The 15,235-nt window shown below is 34.4% G+C and overlaps 1 protein-coding gene across 2 annotated transcripts in view; it reads left to right on the forward strand.

Moving 5' to 3' along the window:
• Window positions 1-14,352, forward strand: part of TMEM106B (transmembrane protein 106B) — a 29,705-nt gene extending 15,353 nt beyond the window's left edge. For both annotated transcript variants that reach the window (XM_049641552.1, XM_049641553.1), the window contains exons 5-8: window positions 1,115-1,255; window positions 1,506-1,555; window positions 7,655-7,708; window positions 8,482-14,352. In XM_049641552.1, the coding sequence (XP_049497509.1) occupies window positions 1,115-1,255; window positions 1,506-1,555; window positions 7,655-7,708; window positions 8,482-8,620 (384 nt within the window). In that variant the 3' untranslated portion in view covers window positions 8,621-14,352. The remainder of the gene's footprint in view (window positions 1-1,114; window positions 1,256-1,505; window positions 1,556-7,654; window positions 7,709-8,481) is intronic.
• The last annotated feature ends 883 nt before the right edge of the window (window positions 14,353-15,235 follow it).

Genomic DNA, 15,235 nt, shown 5'->3' on the forward strand with positions numbered 1-15,235 from the left:
TTTGTTATCTGTTATTTCTTGATTTAACATTTTTTTCCCACTGCTCATTTTCTAAAATAATTTGACATAACTGTGAATTAGAATTGTGGAAATTGCCCCTGCTGTTAAGTACAGAAATGATATAGCTCCATTTCTTTCCAACAAGTAGACTTGAATCTATCCCATTTCTTCTCCAAAGTGACCCAGTAGAAATCTCTACTCATGTATAAGTTAAAATACCAATTTCTTTTAGACAAAAAAGTTTATATGAAGTAGTTTAACATTTTAAATGATCATTTTTGTACCTGATAGAATAGGAAATACATTACTAATATAGTCTGTGAAGATATTTATATATTAACATTTAGTAGAAATTCAGATGAAATTTAAAAATTATTTTTATAGAATTTTTCTAAGGCCATAAATACATTTTCTAACATTCATTTTCTATATTCCTGTAATGTACATTTTCTGGGCCTGTTGTTTATTTTTAAATTTTTTTTTCACATTTATTTATTTTTGAGAGAGAGAGCACAAGCAGGGGAGAAGGAGAGAGAGAGAGGGAGACACAGAATCTGAAGCAAGCTCCAGGCTTCAAGCTGTCAGTACAGAGCTTGATGCGGGGCTTGAACTCAGGAACCGTGAGATCATGACCTAAGCCAAAGTCGGATGCTTAACTGACTGAGCCACCCAGGCGCCCCGTAAACCTGTTAATTTTTAATTGTGTGCTTATTGTCGGCATACTATGTACATAGTATTCATCATAAAACCAAATAATTAGCTTATTTAATATCCTTTGATATTTTTGGCAATATTTTTCTTCCTCCTAATAACTGAAGTGTGGCCACAGCTGAAGTCATTTTTTTAATGTTTATTTTTGAGAGAGAGACACAGAGCATGAGTGGGGGAGGGGCAGAGAGAGAGGGAGACACAGAATCCAAAGCAAGCCCCAGGCTTTGAGCTGTCCTCACAGAGCCTGACGTGGGGCCCAAACCCGCAAACTGAGATGGTGACCTGAGCTGAAGTTGGATGCTTAATGGACTAAGCCACCCAGGCACCTCTGAAGTCATTTTTTTAAATTGATTTTGGATACATATTTGTTATGCTTATACATTTTTTGCCTTTTCTTTTACAGAACACACTAAATATAACAAACAATAACTATTATTCTGTTGAAGTTGAAAATATCACTGCACAAGTTCAGTTTTCAAAAACTGTTATTGGAAAGGCTCGCTTAAACAACATAACCAATATTGGCCCACTGGATATGAAACAAGTAAGTTTCCATCATAAGATACTTTGGAGGAGTTCAATGACTTTTGACTTTCTATATCATATTAATCTGAGGGAGGGGGAGGATTTCCTCACAAACTTGACATGTGTTCTTTGCACGTATAAGAGAAAGTCTTAGACTCAGCCATGCAAAAGGAGAGATTTCTAACTCTTTGAAATTGTGAAACATGTCTGAAATCTTTGATGCTTTGCTCCTCTTTCTAGTTGCCTTTTTTTCACTTTTTGTCTTTCAGATCGATTATACAGTACCTACTATCATAGCAGAAGAAATGAGTTATATGTAGTAAGTTTTGATATTTGAATAATGTTCTCTCATTAAATTATAAAATATCAAGAATAGAGTTTACAGATATCTTTTTGATTTCCCACAATCTTAGCAGTCAGGAAATCACATTTGGAATACTTCTGGCCTCTGATCATCTCTATTGTCTTCTCTCTTGTCAACATGCATAATATTTATGTGTAGTATGTGTCTATACCCTTAATATTCATTTTTTCTTATTTTTCATAATTAAGGTCAAATACACCTTGTCACCTTTTTAAAAAGTATTTATTTTTATTTAAACTCAAGTTAGTTAACATATAGTGTAATATTGGTTTCAGGGGTAGAATCCAGCGATTGACCACTTACTTATAACACCCACTGCTTATTCCAACAGGTGCCTTCCTTAATGCCTATCACCTGTTTAGCCCATCCCTCCCACTGACCTCCCCTCCAGCAACCCTCAGTTTGTTTTCTTTATTTAAGAGTCTGTTATGGTTTGCTTCCTTCTATGTTACCTTATTTTTCCTTCCCTTCCCCTATCTTCATCTGTTTCTTATAATCCACATATGAGTGAAATCATGTTTGTCTTTCTCTGACTGACTTATTTCATTTAGCATAATACATGGCAAGATTTCATTCTTTCTTGATCACTGAGTAATATTCCATTGTATGTATGTGTACATTATATATATGTGTGTGTGTGTGTACATGTGTGTACAGATGTATACACACACACCACACACCCCCCCCCAACACACACACGCACACATCTTCTTCATCCATTTATCAATTGATGGACATTTGGGCTCTTTCCATAATTTGGCTATTGTTGATAGCACTGCTCTAAACATTGTGGTGCATGTGTCTCTTTGAATCAGCATTTTTGTATCCTTTGGATAAATACTGAGTAGTGCCAATTACTGAGTCGTAGGGTAGTTCTATTTTTAATTTTTGGAGGAACCTCTGTACTATTTTCCAGAGTGGCTGCACCAGTTTGCATTCCCACCAATAGTGCAGAAGTATTCCCCTTTCTCCACATCTCACCAACATCTGTTGTTTCTGGAGTTGTTCATTTAGCTAATCTGACAGGTGTGACGTGATATCTCATGGTGGTTTTGAGTTGTATTTCCCTGATGATGAGTGATGTTGAGCATTTTTTCATGTGTCTCTTAGCCATCTGTATGTCTTCTTTGGAAAAGTGTCTATTCATGTCTTTTGCCCATTTCCTCAGTGGATTATTTATTTTTTGGGTGTTGAGTTTGATAAATTCTTTATAGATTTTGGATACTAATCCTTTATCTGATACGTCATTTGCATATATCTTCTCCCATTCTGTAGGCTGCCTTTTAGTTTTGTGGATTGTTTCTTTTGCCGTGCAGAAGCCTTTTATCTTGATGAGGTCCCAATAGTTCATTTTTGCTTTTGTTTCCCTTGCTTCCAAAGACATGTCTAGTAGGAAGTTGCTCTGGCCAAGGTCAGAGAGGTTGCTGTCTGTTTTCTCCTGAACGATTCTAATGGTTTCCTGTCTTACATTTAGGTCTTTCATCCATTTTGAGTTTATTTTTGTATACAGGGTAAGAACGTGCTCCAATTTCATTCTTTTGCATGTCCCTGTCCAGTTTTCTCAACACCATTTGCTGAAGAGACTGTCTTTTTTCCATTGGATATTCTTTCCTGCTTTGTTGAAGATTATGGCCATACATTTTGGGGTCCCTTTCTGGGTTCTCTATTCTGTTCCATTGACCTATGTGTTTCTTTGCCAGTGCCATACTGTCATGATGATTACAGCTTTGTGATACAGCTTAAAGTCCAGAATTGTGATGCCTCCAGCTTTGGTTTTCTTTTTCAGGATTGCTTTGACTATTCAGGGCCTTTTCTGGTTTCATAAAAATTTTAGAATTGTTGGCTCTAGCTCTGTGAAGAATGCTGGTGTTATTTTGATAGGGATTGCATTGAATGTGTAGATCGCTTTGGGTAGTATTGACATTTTAACAATGTTTGTTCTTCTAGTTCATGAACATGGAATGTTTTTCCTTTTCCCTGTGATGTCTACAATTGCTTTCATAATTTTCAGCATACAGATCTTTTACCTCTTTGGTTATATTTATTCCTGTGTATCTTAACTGATTTTGGTGCATTTGTTAATGGGATCAATTCCTTGATTTCTCTTTCTGCAAAGGATTATTGGTGTATAGAAATGCAACCGATTTCTCTATGTTGGTTTTATATCCCGTGACTTTGCTGAAATCATGTATGAAATCTAGCAGTGTTTGTTTGTTTTTTTTAGTTTAGTTTTTTTTTGTTTGTTTATTAATGTTTATTCATTTTTGAGAGACAGAGAGAGACAGAGCATGAGCGGGGAAGGGGCAGAGAGAAGGAGACACAGAGCCTGAAACAGGCTCCAGGCTCTGAGCTGTCAGCACAGAGCCCGATGCGGGGCTCGAACTCACAAACTGTGAGATCCTGACCTGAGCCAAAGTCAGATGCTCAACCGACTGAGCCACCCAGGCACCCTGAAATCTAGTAGTGTTTTGATGGACTCTTTCAAATTTTCCACGTAGAGTGTCATGTCATCTGCAGAGAGTGAAAATTTGACTTCTTTCTTGCCATTTGTATGGCTTCTATTTATTTTTGTTTTCTGATTGCTGAGGCTAGGACTTTCAGTACTATGTTGAACAACAGTGGTGAGAGTGGACATCCCTGTCGTGTTCCTGACCTTAGGGGTAAAGATCTCAGTTTTTTCCCATTGAGGATGATATTAGCTGTAGCTCTTTCATATATGGCCTTTATTATGATGGAGTATGTTCCTACTATCCCTATTTTCTTGAGGGTTTTTATCAAGAAAGGATGCTGTATTTTGTCAAATATTTTTTCTGCATCTATTGAGAGGATATATGGTTCTTATTCTTTTATTAATGTGTATCATATTGATTGATTTGCGAATATTGAACCAGCCCTGAAGCCCAGGAATAAATTCCACGTGATCATGGTGAATAATTCTTCTAATGTATATTTTGTTGGATTCTATTTGCTAGGATCTTGTTGAGAAGTTTTACATCCAGTTTCATCAAGGATATTGGCCTGTAATTCTCCTTTTTAGTGGGGTCTTTGTCTGGTTTTAGAATCAAGGTAATATTGTCTTCATAGAATGAGTTTGGAAGCTTTCCTTCCATCCTATTTTTTGGAACAATTTGAAAAGAAGAGGTGTCAACTCTTCTTTAAATGTCTGATAGAATTCCCCTGAGAAGCCATCTGGCCCATGACTCTTATTTGTTGGGAGATTTAAAAAAAAAAAAAAAAAAAAAAAAAAAATTTTTTTTATTGTTTTTTTATTTTTGAGAGAGAAGAAGAGACAGTGTCAGTGGGGGAGGGGCAGAGAGAGGGAGACACAGAATCTGAAGCAAGTTCCAGGTTCTGAGCTGTCAGCACAGAGGGCTATGAGATCATGACCCGTGCCAAAGTCTGATGCTTAACCGACTGAGCCACCAAGGCGCCCCTATTGGGAAATTTTTGATAACTGATTCATTTTCTTTGCTGATTACGCATCTCTTCAAATTTCCTATTTCTTCCTGTTTCAGTTTTGGTAGTTTGTGAATTTTTAGGAATTTGTCCATTTCTTCTAGATTGCCCAGTTTGTTGGCATATAATTTTACATAGTATTCTCTTATAATTGTTTGTATTTCTCTGGTATTGGTTGTAATTTCTCCTCTTGCATTTGTGAGTTTTTTCTATTTGGGTCCTCTCTTTTCTTTTTGATAAGTCCAGCTAGGAGGTTATCAATTTTGTTTATTCTTTCAAAGAACCATTATTTAGTTTCATTGATCTGTTACACGTTTTTTGTTGCTGTTTCTATATTGTTTTTTTTCTGTATTATGTCCTTTCTTGTGCTAGCTTTAGGCCTTATTTGCTGGTTCTTCTCTAGCTCCTTTAGGTGTAAGGTTAGGTTGTGTATTTGGAGACTTTTCTTCTTGAAGTAGGCCCTTTTTTGTTTTAATTTTTTTTAACGTTTATTTATTATTGAGAGACAGAGACAGAGCATGAGCATGGGAGGGACAGAGAGAGGGGGAGACACAGAATCTGAAGCAGGCTCCAGGCTCTGAGCTATGAGCACGGAGCCCAACACGGGGCTCAAACTCACAAACCGTGAGATCGTGACCTGAGCCGAAGTCAGATGCTTAACCGACTGAGCCACCCAGGCACCCCGTTGAAGTAGTTCTTTATTGCAATATACTTCCCTCTTAGGACTGCCTTTGCTGCATCCCAAAGGTTCTGGTCTGTCATGTTTTCATTTTCATTTGCTTCCATGTATTTTTTTATTTCTTCTTTAATCTCATGGTTAACGCATTCATTCTTTGGTAGGATGTTCTTTAACCACCACATATTTGAGGACTTTCTAAATTTTTTCTTGTGGTTGACTTCAAGTTTCAAAGTGTTGTGATCTGAAAATATGTGTGGCATGGTCTTGATCTTTTTGGACCTGACTGATTTGTGACATGGTATATGATCTATTCTGGAGAATGTTCCATGAGCACTCGAGAAGAATGTCTGTTCTGTTGCTTTAAGATGAAATATTCTGAATATATCTGTTAAGTTCATCCTGTCCATTGTATCATTCTAAGACATTGTTTCCTTGTTGATTTGCTGTATGCGGAGTATTAAACTCTTTTATTATTATGGTTTTATTATCAGTAGGTTTCTTCATGTTTATCATTATTGATTTATATATTTGGGTGTTTCAGGTTGGGGGCATAAATATTTACAGTCGTTAGATCTTCTTGATGGATAGACCTCTGAATTATGATAGAATACCTTCTTCTTCTTTTGTTATAGTCTTTGTTTTAACATCTTGTTTGTCTGATATAAGTATGACTACTCTGGCTTTCTTTTGATGTCCATTAGCATGACAGATAGTTCTCCATCCCCTCACTTTCTTTTTTTTTTTTTTATTTTTTATTTTTTTTAACGTTTATTTATTTTTGAGACAGAGAGAGACAGAATATGAATGGGGGAGGGACAGAGAGAGAGGGAAACACAGAATGGGAAGCAGGCTCCAGGCTCTGAGCCATCAGCCCAGAGCCCGACACGGGGCTCGAACTCATGGACTGCGAGATCGTGACCTGAGCCGAAGTCCGACGCTTAACCGACTGAGCCACCCAGGCGCCCCTCCATCCCCTCACTTTCAGTCTACAGGTGTCTTAGGTCTAAAATGAGTCTTGTGTAGGCAGCATGTAGATGGGTCTTGTTTTTGTGTGTGGGTTGTTTGTTTGTTTTTTTAAACCCGTTCTGATACCCTATGTCTTTTGATTGGAGCATTTAGACCATTTACATTCAGAGTGATCATTGAAACATAAATTTAGTGCCATTGTGTTACCTGTAGAGTTGGTGTTTCTGGTGATGTTCTCTGGTCCTTTTTATTCTTCATTGCCTTGGTCTTTTCTGCGCCCGCCCCCCCCCCCCCCCCCAGTCCCTCTTCCTTGCAGGGCTGGTTTAGTAGTCACAAACTTCTTTACTTTTGTTTGTCTGGGAAACTCTTTTTTTCTCCTTGTATTCTGAATGACAGCCTTGCTGGATAAAGAATTCTTGGCTGCATAATTTTCCCATTCAGCACACCATGTCACTTTATTTACTATAAGAACCATAGTCTCACACATTTTAGCATTTGTTGACTTTAGTATAGCAGAACTAAAAATGCTAGTATTGTGTAATGTTCTCTTATTGAATTTCTAAAGCTTTTACATTGGGTCTAAGTGATTATTAACTCTTAAGTAAAAAAAAAAAAAAGATATTTTTTTATCATCTTTTATGGTATCAGGCTGATACAGAATTTCTAACAAACTGTTTACTACAATTTCAAAAGATGAATAAAAAGTAGCAGTAATTTGTAGCCAGTGTGCAACAACTCTACAATTGCTGTAGTAAAACATGTCTGTTTTTAGAATAAAAAGTCATGAAAATCTTTATCATTATTAGGTGTAGAAAACGTTCCATCAATAAATACTTATGTATGTCTTCTGTATCATATCTCTTAGTTTTAACATAGGGAAAGGAATCCTAATTAAGTGATTTTAAATTATAATATAGCCATGTTTACTCACATTGTTTTTTTCTTTTTAACAGTGATTTTTGTACACTGATATCAATCAAAGTACATAATATCGTACTCATGATGCAGTAAGTATGAATTTTTTTTGAAAGAAATATTTATTTTTTAAACTTTAGATTTATAACTTTGGCTTATAGCATACACAACACCTTTATAAGTATCAGTTCAGTCGGGTTTGAAGCCTTAAAAGAGTGCGATGAGATGAGTAAATATTATCCCACTTTAAGAATGAGGAAATCGGAGCTCGGAGAAGTAGTGAAGGATCACATGGCTGCTGAAGAGTGAATCTAGACCTTGCAAGAACACAGGAAAATGGCAGGTGTTGGGATGAAAAAGAGGACAAAGCTCAGCATCCATTGTTCTGTTATCTATGGTAAATAGTCCTTCACAGTTATAAGAAGTACTGTTACTAATGTGCAAATTGGGTGTTATTCTAGGCCATTAAAACATTGTAGGTTATAGGTTTGGTGTTTGGACCATCAGCTAATGGTCCAAAATGTGATGAAAGAATGAAAGAATTTTCCTGTGATGAGAGAATTTTGTTTTTAAAAGTGAAATGAACTTACATATTTTTAAGTAATGATAAATGTTCTGAAAACATGGTATTTCTTGTGTATAATTATTGGAGTAGGGCTTGCTAAACCAGCATTTATGATACCTGTTGGGCAAATATTCCCTGAGTGGCCCATGTCCACAATATTATCATTAATCAGTCTCTCCCTGGAGAAAATTTTGCTATATGAAAGTATTCTCAGTTCACAAAACTTCTATGTAAATAATAATGTGTCTCCCTATTTGAGTTTTTTTGTTGTTGTTGTGTCTCCCAATTTTTCTTTTTTAGAGTTACTGTGACAACAACATACTTTGGACACTCTGAACAGATATCCCAGGAAAGATACCAGTATGTTGATTGTGGAAGGAACACAACTTATCAGTTGGGGCAGTCTGAATATCTAAATGTACTTCAGCCACAACAGTAAAAATTGAATGATATGCCAGTGGAGAAGAAGAAATCCCTATCGATATTTTCTAGAACTCTGAAGAATGAGGTACTTACTTCCTGATAGGAGATCTTAAATTGAAGAAACCTAAAGTTTACACCTTCCATTTTAGGGGTACAAGTAAAAGTATGTGGACTCGAACATTACTGCAGCGATCCACTCTGTGTTCATGTTGTCTGTACCAGGATCTTTTACTTGAATCTAAATTTGCCAATTGATTTTCTTCTCCCCCTCTCCCTAGCGGGGGAAATTGAGACTTCCCATGTAGGACAGTAAATAATTTACAATTCACAGCTTCGGCCACTACTGAAAACCTAACTTTGATGATGGACATAATTTGAGAAACTTTATTTCTGAACGTTTTTATAGAATATTACTGAGAGCCTGTTATTCATGAAAGACTTTTTAAAAATAACCTTTTTTTTTCTGTTTTATAAATTCCCATTGCTACATAGTAGGATTTCAAGATATTTTAGCTTTTAGCTAAACATTTGTAGTTTTTCATTTGTTGAAATTCTACTCATTTGCACGTTTTTGTCAGTCTTATTTCAAGCCAGTGCTTGCAGAACAGTAGAAAGCAAAATAATCTTTGCAAAATTCTGAATCTAAAATTTTTGAAAGCTCCCTGTTTCACATGTCTTTCCATCTAAGTAAGTTTTGTGAAATTTTTGTGTAGTCTTCAAACATCGTTAATGTATAATATTGTAAATAAACTGTGCATGGCTTTTATACAGCTTAAATAAATGTCAGATAAAGTACAGATTCAAAATAAAGTAAGTTGCTCATAAAAATAAATAAAACGCGAAATTGAAATTCAGAAACTTATAGAATGTGAATATGGTTCCAGTTACATACAGGATCAGGCATCAAGTGATTTTGAAATAAAGTGTTTTGATGCTCCACTTTTTTTTTAATGTTGCTTTTCAGACTAACAAGTTGTGGAGACACTTTTCACAACTCTTTGGTACCCGAGTCACCCAATGTTTCCCATTTTATGCCTGTTTTCAAGGAGGAAATTGTGTCTTTGGTAGAAATTCTCCAAGAAATCTTATTAAATGATGGTGGCTATATAAAAATTAAACCTATATTATGCTTTTTAAAAATTTAATCACTTTGCACATCACATGGATATCAAGCCTCTAGCAGTTAACGTTTTTAAATTTTCAACTTTTTGTTTGGATTTTATTTAAAATTGTTTTCAAGTGGAAATTATTGACTTTTGCATTTTGTCATCTTATATTTTTAATACCATTTTCTGTTTGGGCTTTGTGCCTTTTCACTTACCAAGTTCTAATTACCTTGTAAATATATACCACTGAGGGTAGGGACCAACTGTGATACCAAAAAAATAAATAAATAAATAAGTGGCTTGAGATTAATTTCTTTCTGTTCCCTAGAGACAGAAGTCAGGTTCCCTTTCCCTCAAAGTGCCTAACTTAGGTCTGAAACATACCTGTTTATCAGTCGGACTCTCTCAGCTGTTACACACAAGCTTTGTTTAATTATTTAGAGCTAATGAAGTCTCCTTTCTGCCTTTAAACACACTCAGGTCTCCCCTTAGTGTTATTATAATTTTCCCCAAGTTTTCCTGAGTGAACATTTTAAATGGGTAGAATACACTTTTTTTTTTTGGACTGTTGTTTTACCTTAATCGTTGCTAACTCACCCATTGTTGCTTTTAAAGTCACCCCATTACATTTGTTATAGACTCGCTAGTCAAACCCAGCCTTCATGTTTTTTTCTTCTATGCTTTTTGACTACTCCTATTCTCCTTGAAACTGAACACTCCTCTAATGTTTCGATTCTATTTGTATTTTTCAAATCATTCTCATTTCATTTTCCCCTCATTCTGTCTTTTGATCTTTCAGTGACTATTATTTAGACCCTCTTTTGCTTCAAAATTTCTAGTCCTGTGACTTTAACCAACAATCATCTATATTAGGGCTTCCAAATCTTTCTGTATACCTGACCAGTCACCTGTCAGGCTTCTTCTCATTTAGTGAGTTACCTAGAGATGATAGTATTTCACTGACTGTAAATCATAAAGTGTTTCAAAAATGTTTATCATATTCTGTTCTCTCCTTGTCCTTACTTCAAAATCACCCTTCATTTTTTCATAATCACCCTTCAGATATGCCTCCTTCAGAAATCAATCCGGGTTTATCTTTTAACTTCACAAGAGTATGTAGTGTAAGTTGAATGGATTTTTCTATTGACTTGTGGTCTGATATCCTTTTGGAGTGCATGCATAGTATTTGCTGAAGATACAGGAAAGTGAAGGAACATTTGCTTTTAGTGACTTGGTTTTGGATATTTTTTCTTCATTTTTAAAAATTAAAACTTTATTGTACCTACTTTCCATGAAGCATAAGGTAGAAAAACCTAGAATTTAAGATAAGTGCAAACCTGTAGTAGAAAAAAAGATCACCTGTGACTACTTTCAGAGAAGTTTTAAATAACTTGCCAGAATAAGCTTGGAACAGAGCAGGTATAAGTTAATAAAATTACAAAAATACATTCAGGTGAAACAGAATTACAGCCATTAAAAAAAGAAAAAAAAAAGAAAAAAACACAGGGAAGGTGAATGAGCATTGTCCAGTGTATTTTTTCTTACATAGTAATAGGATAGATAGCAATATATTTTTTAAAACTGCTTTCAGATCTTATTCAAAGGATTTGGTAAAGATGTTATAATTTTTTCCCCCTGATACTCTCAAGAATAACTTTTTCTTAAATTACACTTTTAATAGACTGGTCATCCTAACCAAATCCAATACTATAACAAGTCTCTGTGTGTTGATATTATATGTATCTAACATATGCCCTTGTAAAAGCTTTCATGTTTCTCTTATATAATTTACCTGGCCCTGTGAGTCAGACAAAGGAGCGGGGCAGGGTCCTTATCTTTTAGAAGAGGAGACGTGGCATGGAGAAAAGTTAAGGGACTTTGCTGAAGATCACATATTCAGTAAATAATCTTAGGGGGCCATACCTAATTTTTCTGTCTCCTATGTGTGTGCTCTGTCATTTAAAATAGAGTCCATTGAGAAGCCCTGTTGACTCAGGTTAGTATGATTAAAAATCAGAGAAAACATTCACATAGTTCCTAGTGACAATCAAAATAATACTGATGGACTAAGATTTGCATATCTTTAAGTTGGTACCTGAAATATTTTAAATGGAAAATGAGCATTTGTGAAATACTTTGGAGCATAATCTATAGCTGAATTTTTCTGTTAAAATTTAGTATTTCTTGATCATTCCAATAAAGATATGACTGATAGGTTGTCACACAAGGCTATATATAAATAATAGAGGTTAATGTATTTGAGATTTGAAATAAGAACAGTGTGAAAATATTAGATACCAGATAAATTGCTTGAAATTGCCAAATAACCGTCTTTACTATGGTACATAATATGTAAATAACTGTGGTTTTATTTGTGAACAGTTTTTCTGTGCCTTTTTCATTTATTTAGGCCAATGAGGTAATTATTTTCTCTAAGATTTGTGACAAAAAAATTCAGTTTAGATCTTCTGAATTGTATTTTGGAAGTGATATAGTAAGTGTTACAATAGAGAGAAAGTGATTGCCAAAATACAATAAACGTATCATTATTGCAATATAGGGGTGTTTTGTTGTACGGAATGTCTCCAACCCCCTTCCACACCATTTTTTTTTTAATTCTTAGATAAATAATTCTTTATATAATGATTACATTTTATTTAAGAAAATAGTTTGTTGGGTACTTGACCCCAAAGGAAGTCACTGCTCAGTCTAGCTAATATCTATTAGTTACTTTGTCAGATACTGCAGCAATCTCTTATGTGCATTATCTGATTATTCCTCAGAAAGCCCTCTAAGGTAGCTACTGACGTTGCTCCCCATTTTAAATCTGAGGAAATAGAGTTTTAGAGAAGTTAAGAAATATGCATAAGCTTGGAAGTGGCAGATTTCAGATTGAAAACATGTCTGATTGACTCAAACATCATTGCTCTTAAAAATAGCATATTTCCTTTTCAGCCTTTGAAGATGTTTTCTTTCTAAAAATATATTGGTTGTTGTACTTAATATATATAAGATTTTGAAGTTTTTGATAGTATTTTCAAAAATACTATTAGGAGACTTTATTATAATTTTATAGATCTTTGGTGTGATAAAAAATGGCTTATCACTGATTTTTAAAATAATTCATACTTATCTGTTTGGATTTTTTTCTTTTTAAAAGATGTAAAATTTTAAATTTACAAATATACATCAGACTTCTTTGGTAGGCAGTGTGAATTGAATTTCGAGTTATTACGTTGGAAGCCAAAGGTTACTTACCATAGTGTCATAAATCGATTTGTAGCTCATAACATCTGGAAGCAGCAACTACCTGGCTCAAATACATCTAAGAATAATTAATTTTATTTCTTTTTTGTAAAATCAGATTTTAAATGAAATGTTTATCTGAAACTATTTTATTTTAAAAGAAAAATATGTGTTTGAAAAGATGGGGTTAAAAGACTGTTAAACATTATTTCTTTAAAAAAAATTATTTTTACATGAAAACAGAATATATTTGTGATCTGCTTCGATCAAAACTTTTACTTCTATATCCCAGGTCTACTTATTTCAGAGTGAAGATTTTCACTTAGCTTAAATTTCTGATTAGAACTAATATTTGTGTATTTTTGTGCTTAGTGAGAATGTAAATTTCACAGTGGATTTTTGAAATTTATCCTTAATTTGGATAAAAGCAAGTGATATATTTATAAAATTACTATAGGGATAAAAATGGTAATTTCCAGTTTAAAAAAAAAAACCGAATGTGATTATGTTTGTAGTTCTTTTTACACATGTTTAGCATAGGCTCTAAATTAAATATCTGTATTGACCCTAAAAATATTCCGTAAATTAATTTAACAAATATATGGCAAGTTTTTCATAGCTAAATAACTCTTATAGAAGGAAATTGTTGCCTTCTGTTTAATTACATTAATTGAAATGTGTTTAAGGAAATGTTTTCAGCATATTTTGTATACTAAAAAACAAAAAGGACTAGTATTGGGCCAATGGCCAAGAGGTAATATTACTACCGTGTAGACTATTACTGTTCAAATTGTCTCACTTCCCCCAGAATTTTAGAAACTAGAAGTCTGGGAGATACTGTATCAGCTGTGGTGGAGTGACTCTCAGTGCTGTAGGTACTATTCATCTTTTAGTTCTTGTGTGAGATGGAACACATGCCAAGTTGCAAAAGATTCATAACTTCATTATGTAACAGTTTGTTTTAGGCATCAGATATCAGCAAGCTATGCCTTGTGTGTTTTGTCTTAGATTCACTTGTAGAACTAAATTAAGTAAGAGTTTGGAAAATGCTGAGTTGACCTAACTGGTCAGATATTTGAATGATGGCATTACTGGGTAGATTCTAATTATGGAATAAAGAATATAGAATAAAAGACTATGTTTGGGCACTTACTCTTTGCTTGTTTCATGGATTAGCCTCCATCCTAACACTAAATTCCCAAGTTAAACAATTCTGTAATTGTAATTATTGTTGCTGTTCATGTAACAAAACATGCTTATGTTAGCAAAAGGAATAGAAGTGCCCCCAAATGCTATTTTTTTAGTTACTTATAACTGTTGCTCTTGTAATTGTGTATGAAAAAATAAAATTTGTAAACATTTTGGCATGAAAAATAAAGTTTGTATCAGTCAAGTATATTGGTTGTACTTTTGAAATTCTCTTCATATAAACAATCCTGGTAGATACTGAAAGTCCATTACTTCAAAGCTCTCAGGTCCTGTTAGTTCTTACCCAAATTCCACTTCTGCATCATCTTTGATTTTTCTTTCCTCCACATAGCTTCCATTCTGTTGTCAATTCTGTCTGTTCTACCTCTGTAGTATCTCGACTCTGTAACTAAAAAAAAAAAAAAGCCCAGGCAGGCCCTTACTGTTGGTGTTGAGAACCTTTCATTGTCTGGCCCCACCTAAATTCATATTCCTTTTTCCTGTCATTGCCTTCACCTGTGTTCAGGCCAAATTGAGATGTTTGCCATTCTTTGGAAATAGTTATTTCCATTTTCTATACTTTGCTCATTCTCTTCCCTTTTTCTGTGAAATTTATTTGGACATTTTTTTTAAATCCCTCAATCTTGTCTGTTTTTCAGTTTTCATCCCAAGTGGCCCACCCACCTATCCTCTCTTCCTGAGTATTCACCCAAATATTTGGTGACTTCTTTTCCCTGAATGTGTACTTTTAAAATAATTGCCCAATCACAAAGAAGATTTTGGTTTTGTTTTTGAATCTAAAACTTTTTGTTTGAACTGAACTTAAAACTTGCTTTAAACTTTTGTTTTAATTGATATTTACTCAAGCATTTTTTGCCAGCTTACAGTTAAATGTTCTAATTACAGTTAAAAAAAACTTGTATCAAGTAGCATGATCTGAAGTTAGATGAGATGTAACCAAAACTAACTTGATAGAATAATGGGGGTGGGGGGTGGGGGGAAAGATTAGCTGGATGTGTTCTCCCTAGCCAGTTTCTCAAGAGAGAAAGAAGAATCACCAGCAAATTCATGAGTTTTTTTTTTTTTTTTTT

This window comes from Panthera uncia, chromosome A2, assembly GCF_023721935.1.
Source record: "Panthera uncia isolate 11264 chromosome A2, Puncia_PCG_1.0, whole genome shotgun sequence".
NCBI lineage: Eukaryota > Metazoa > Chordata > Mammalia > Carnivora > Felidae > Panthera > Panthera uncia.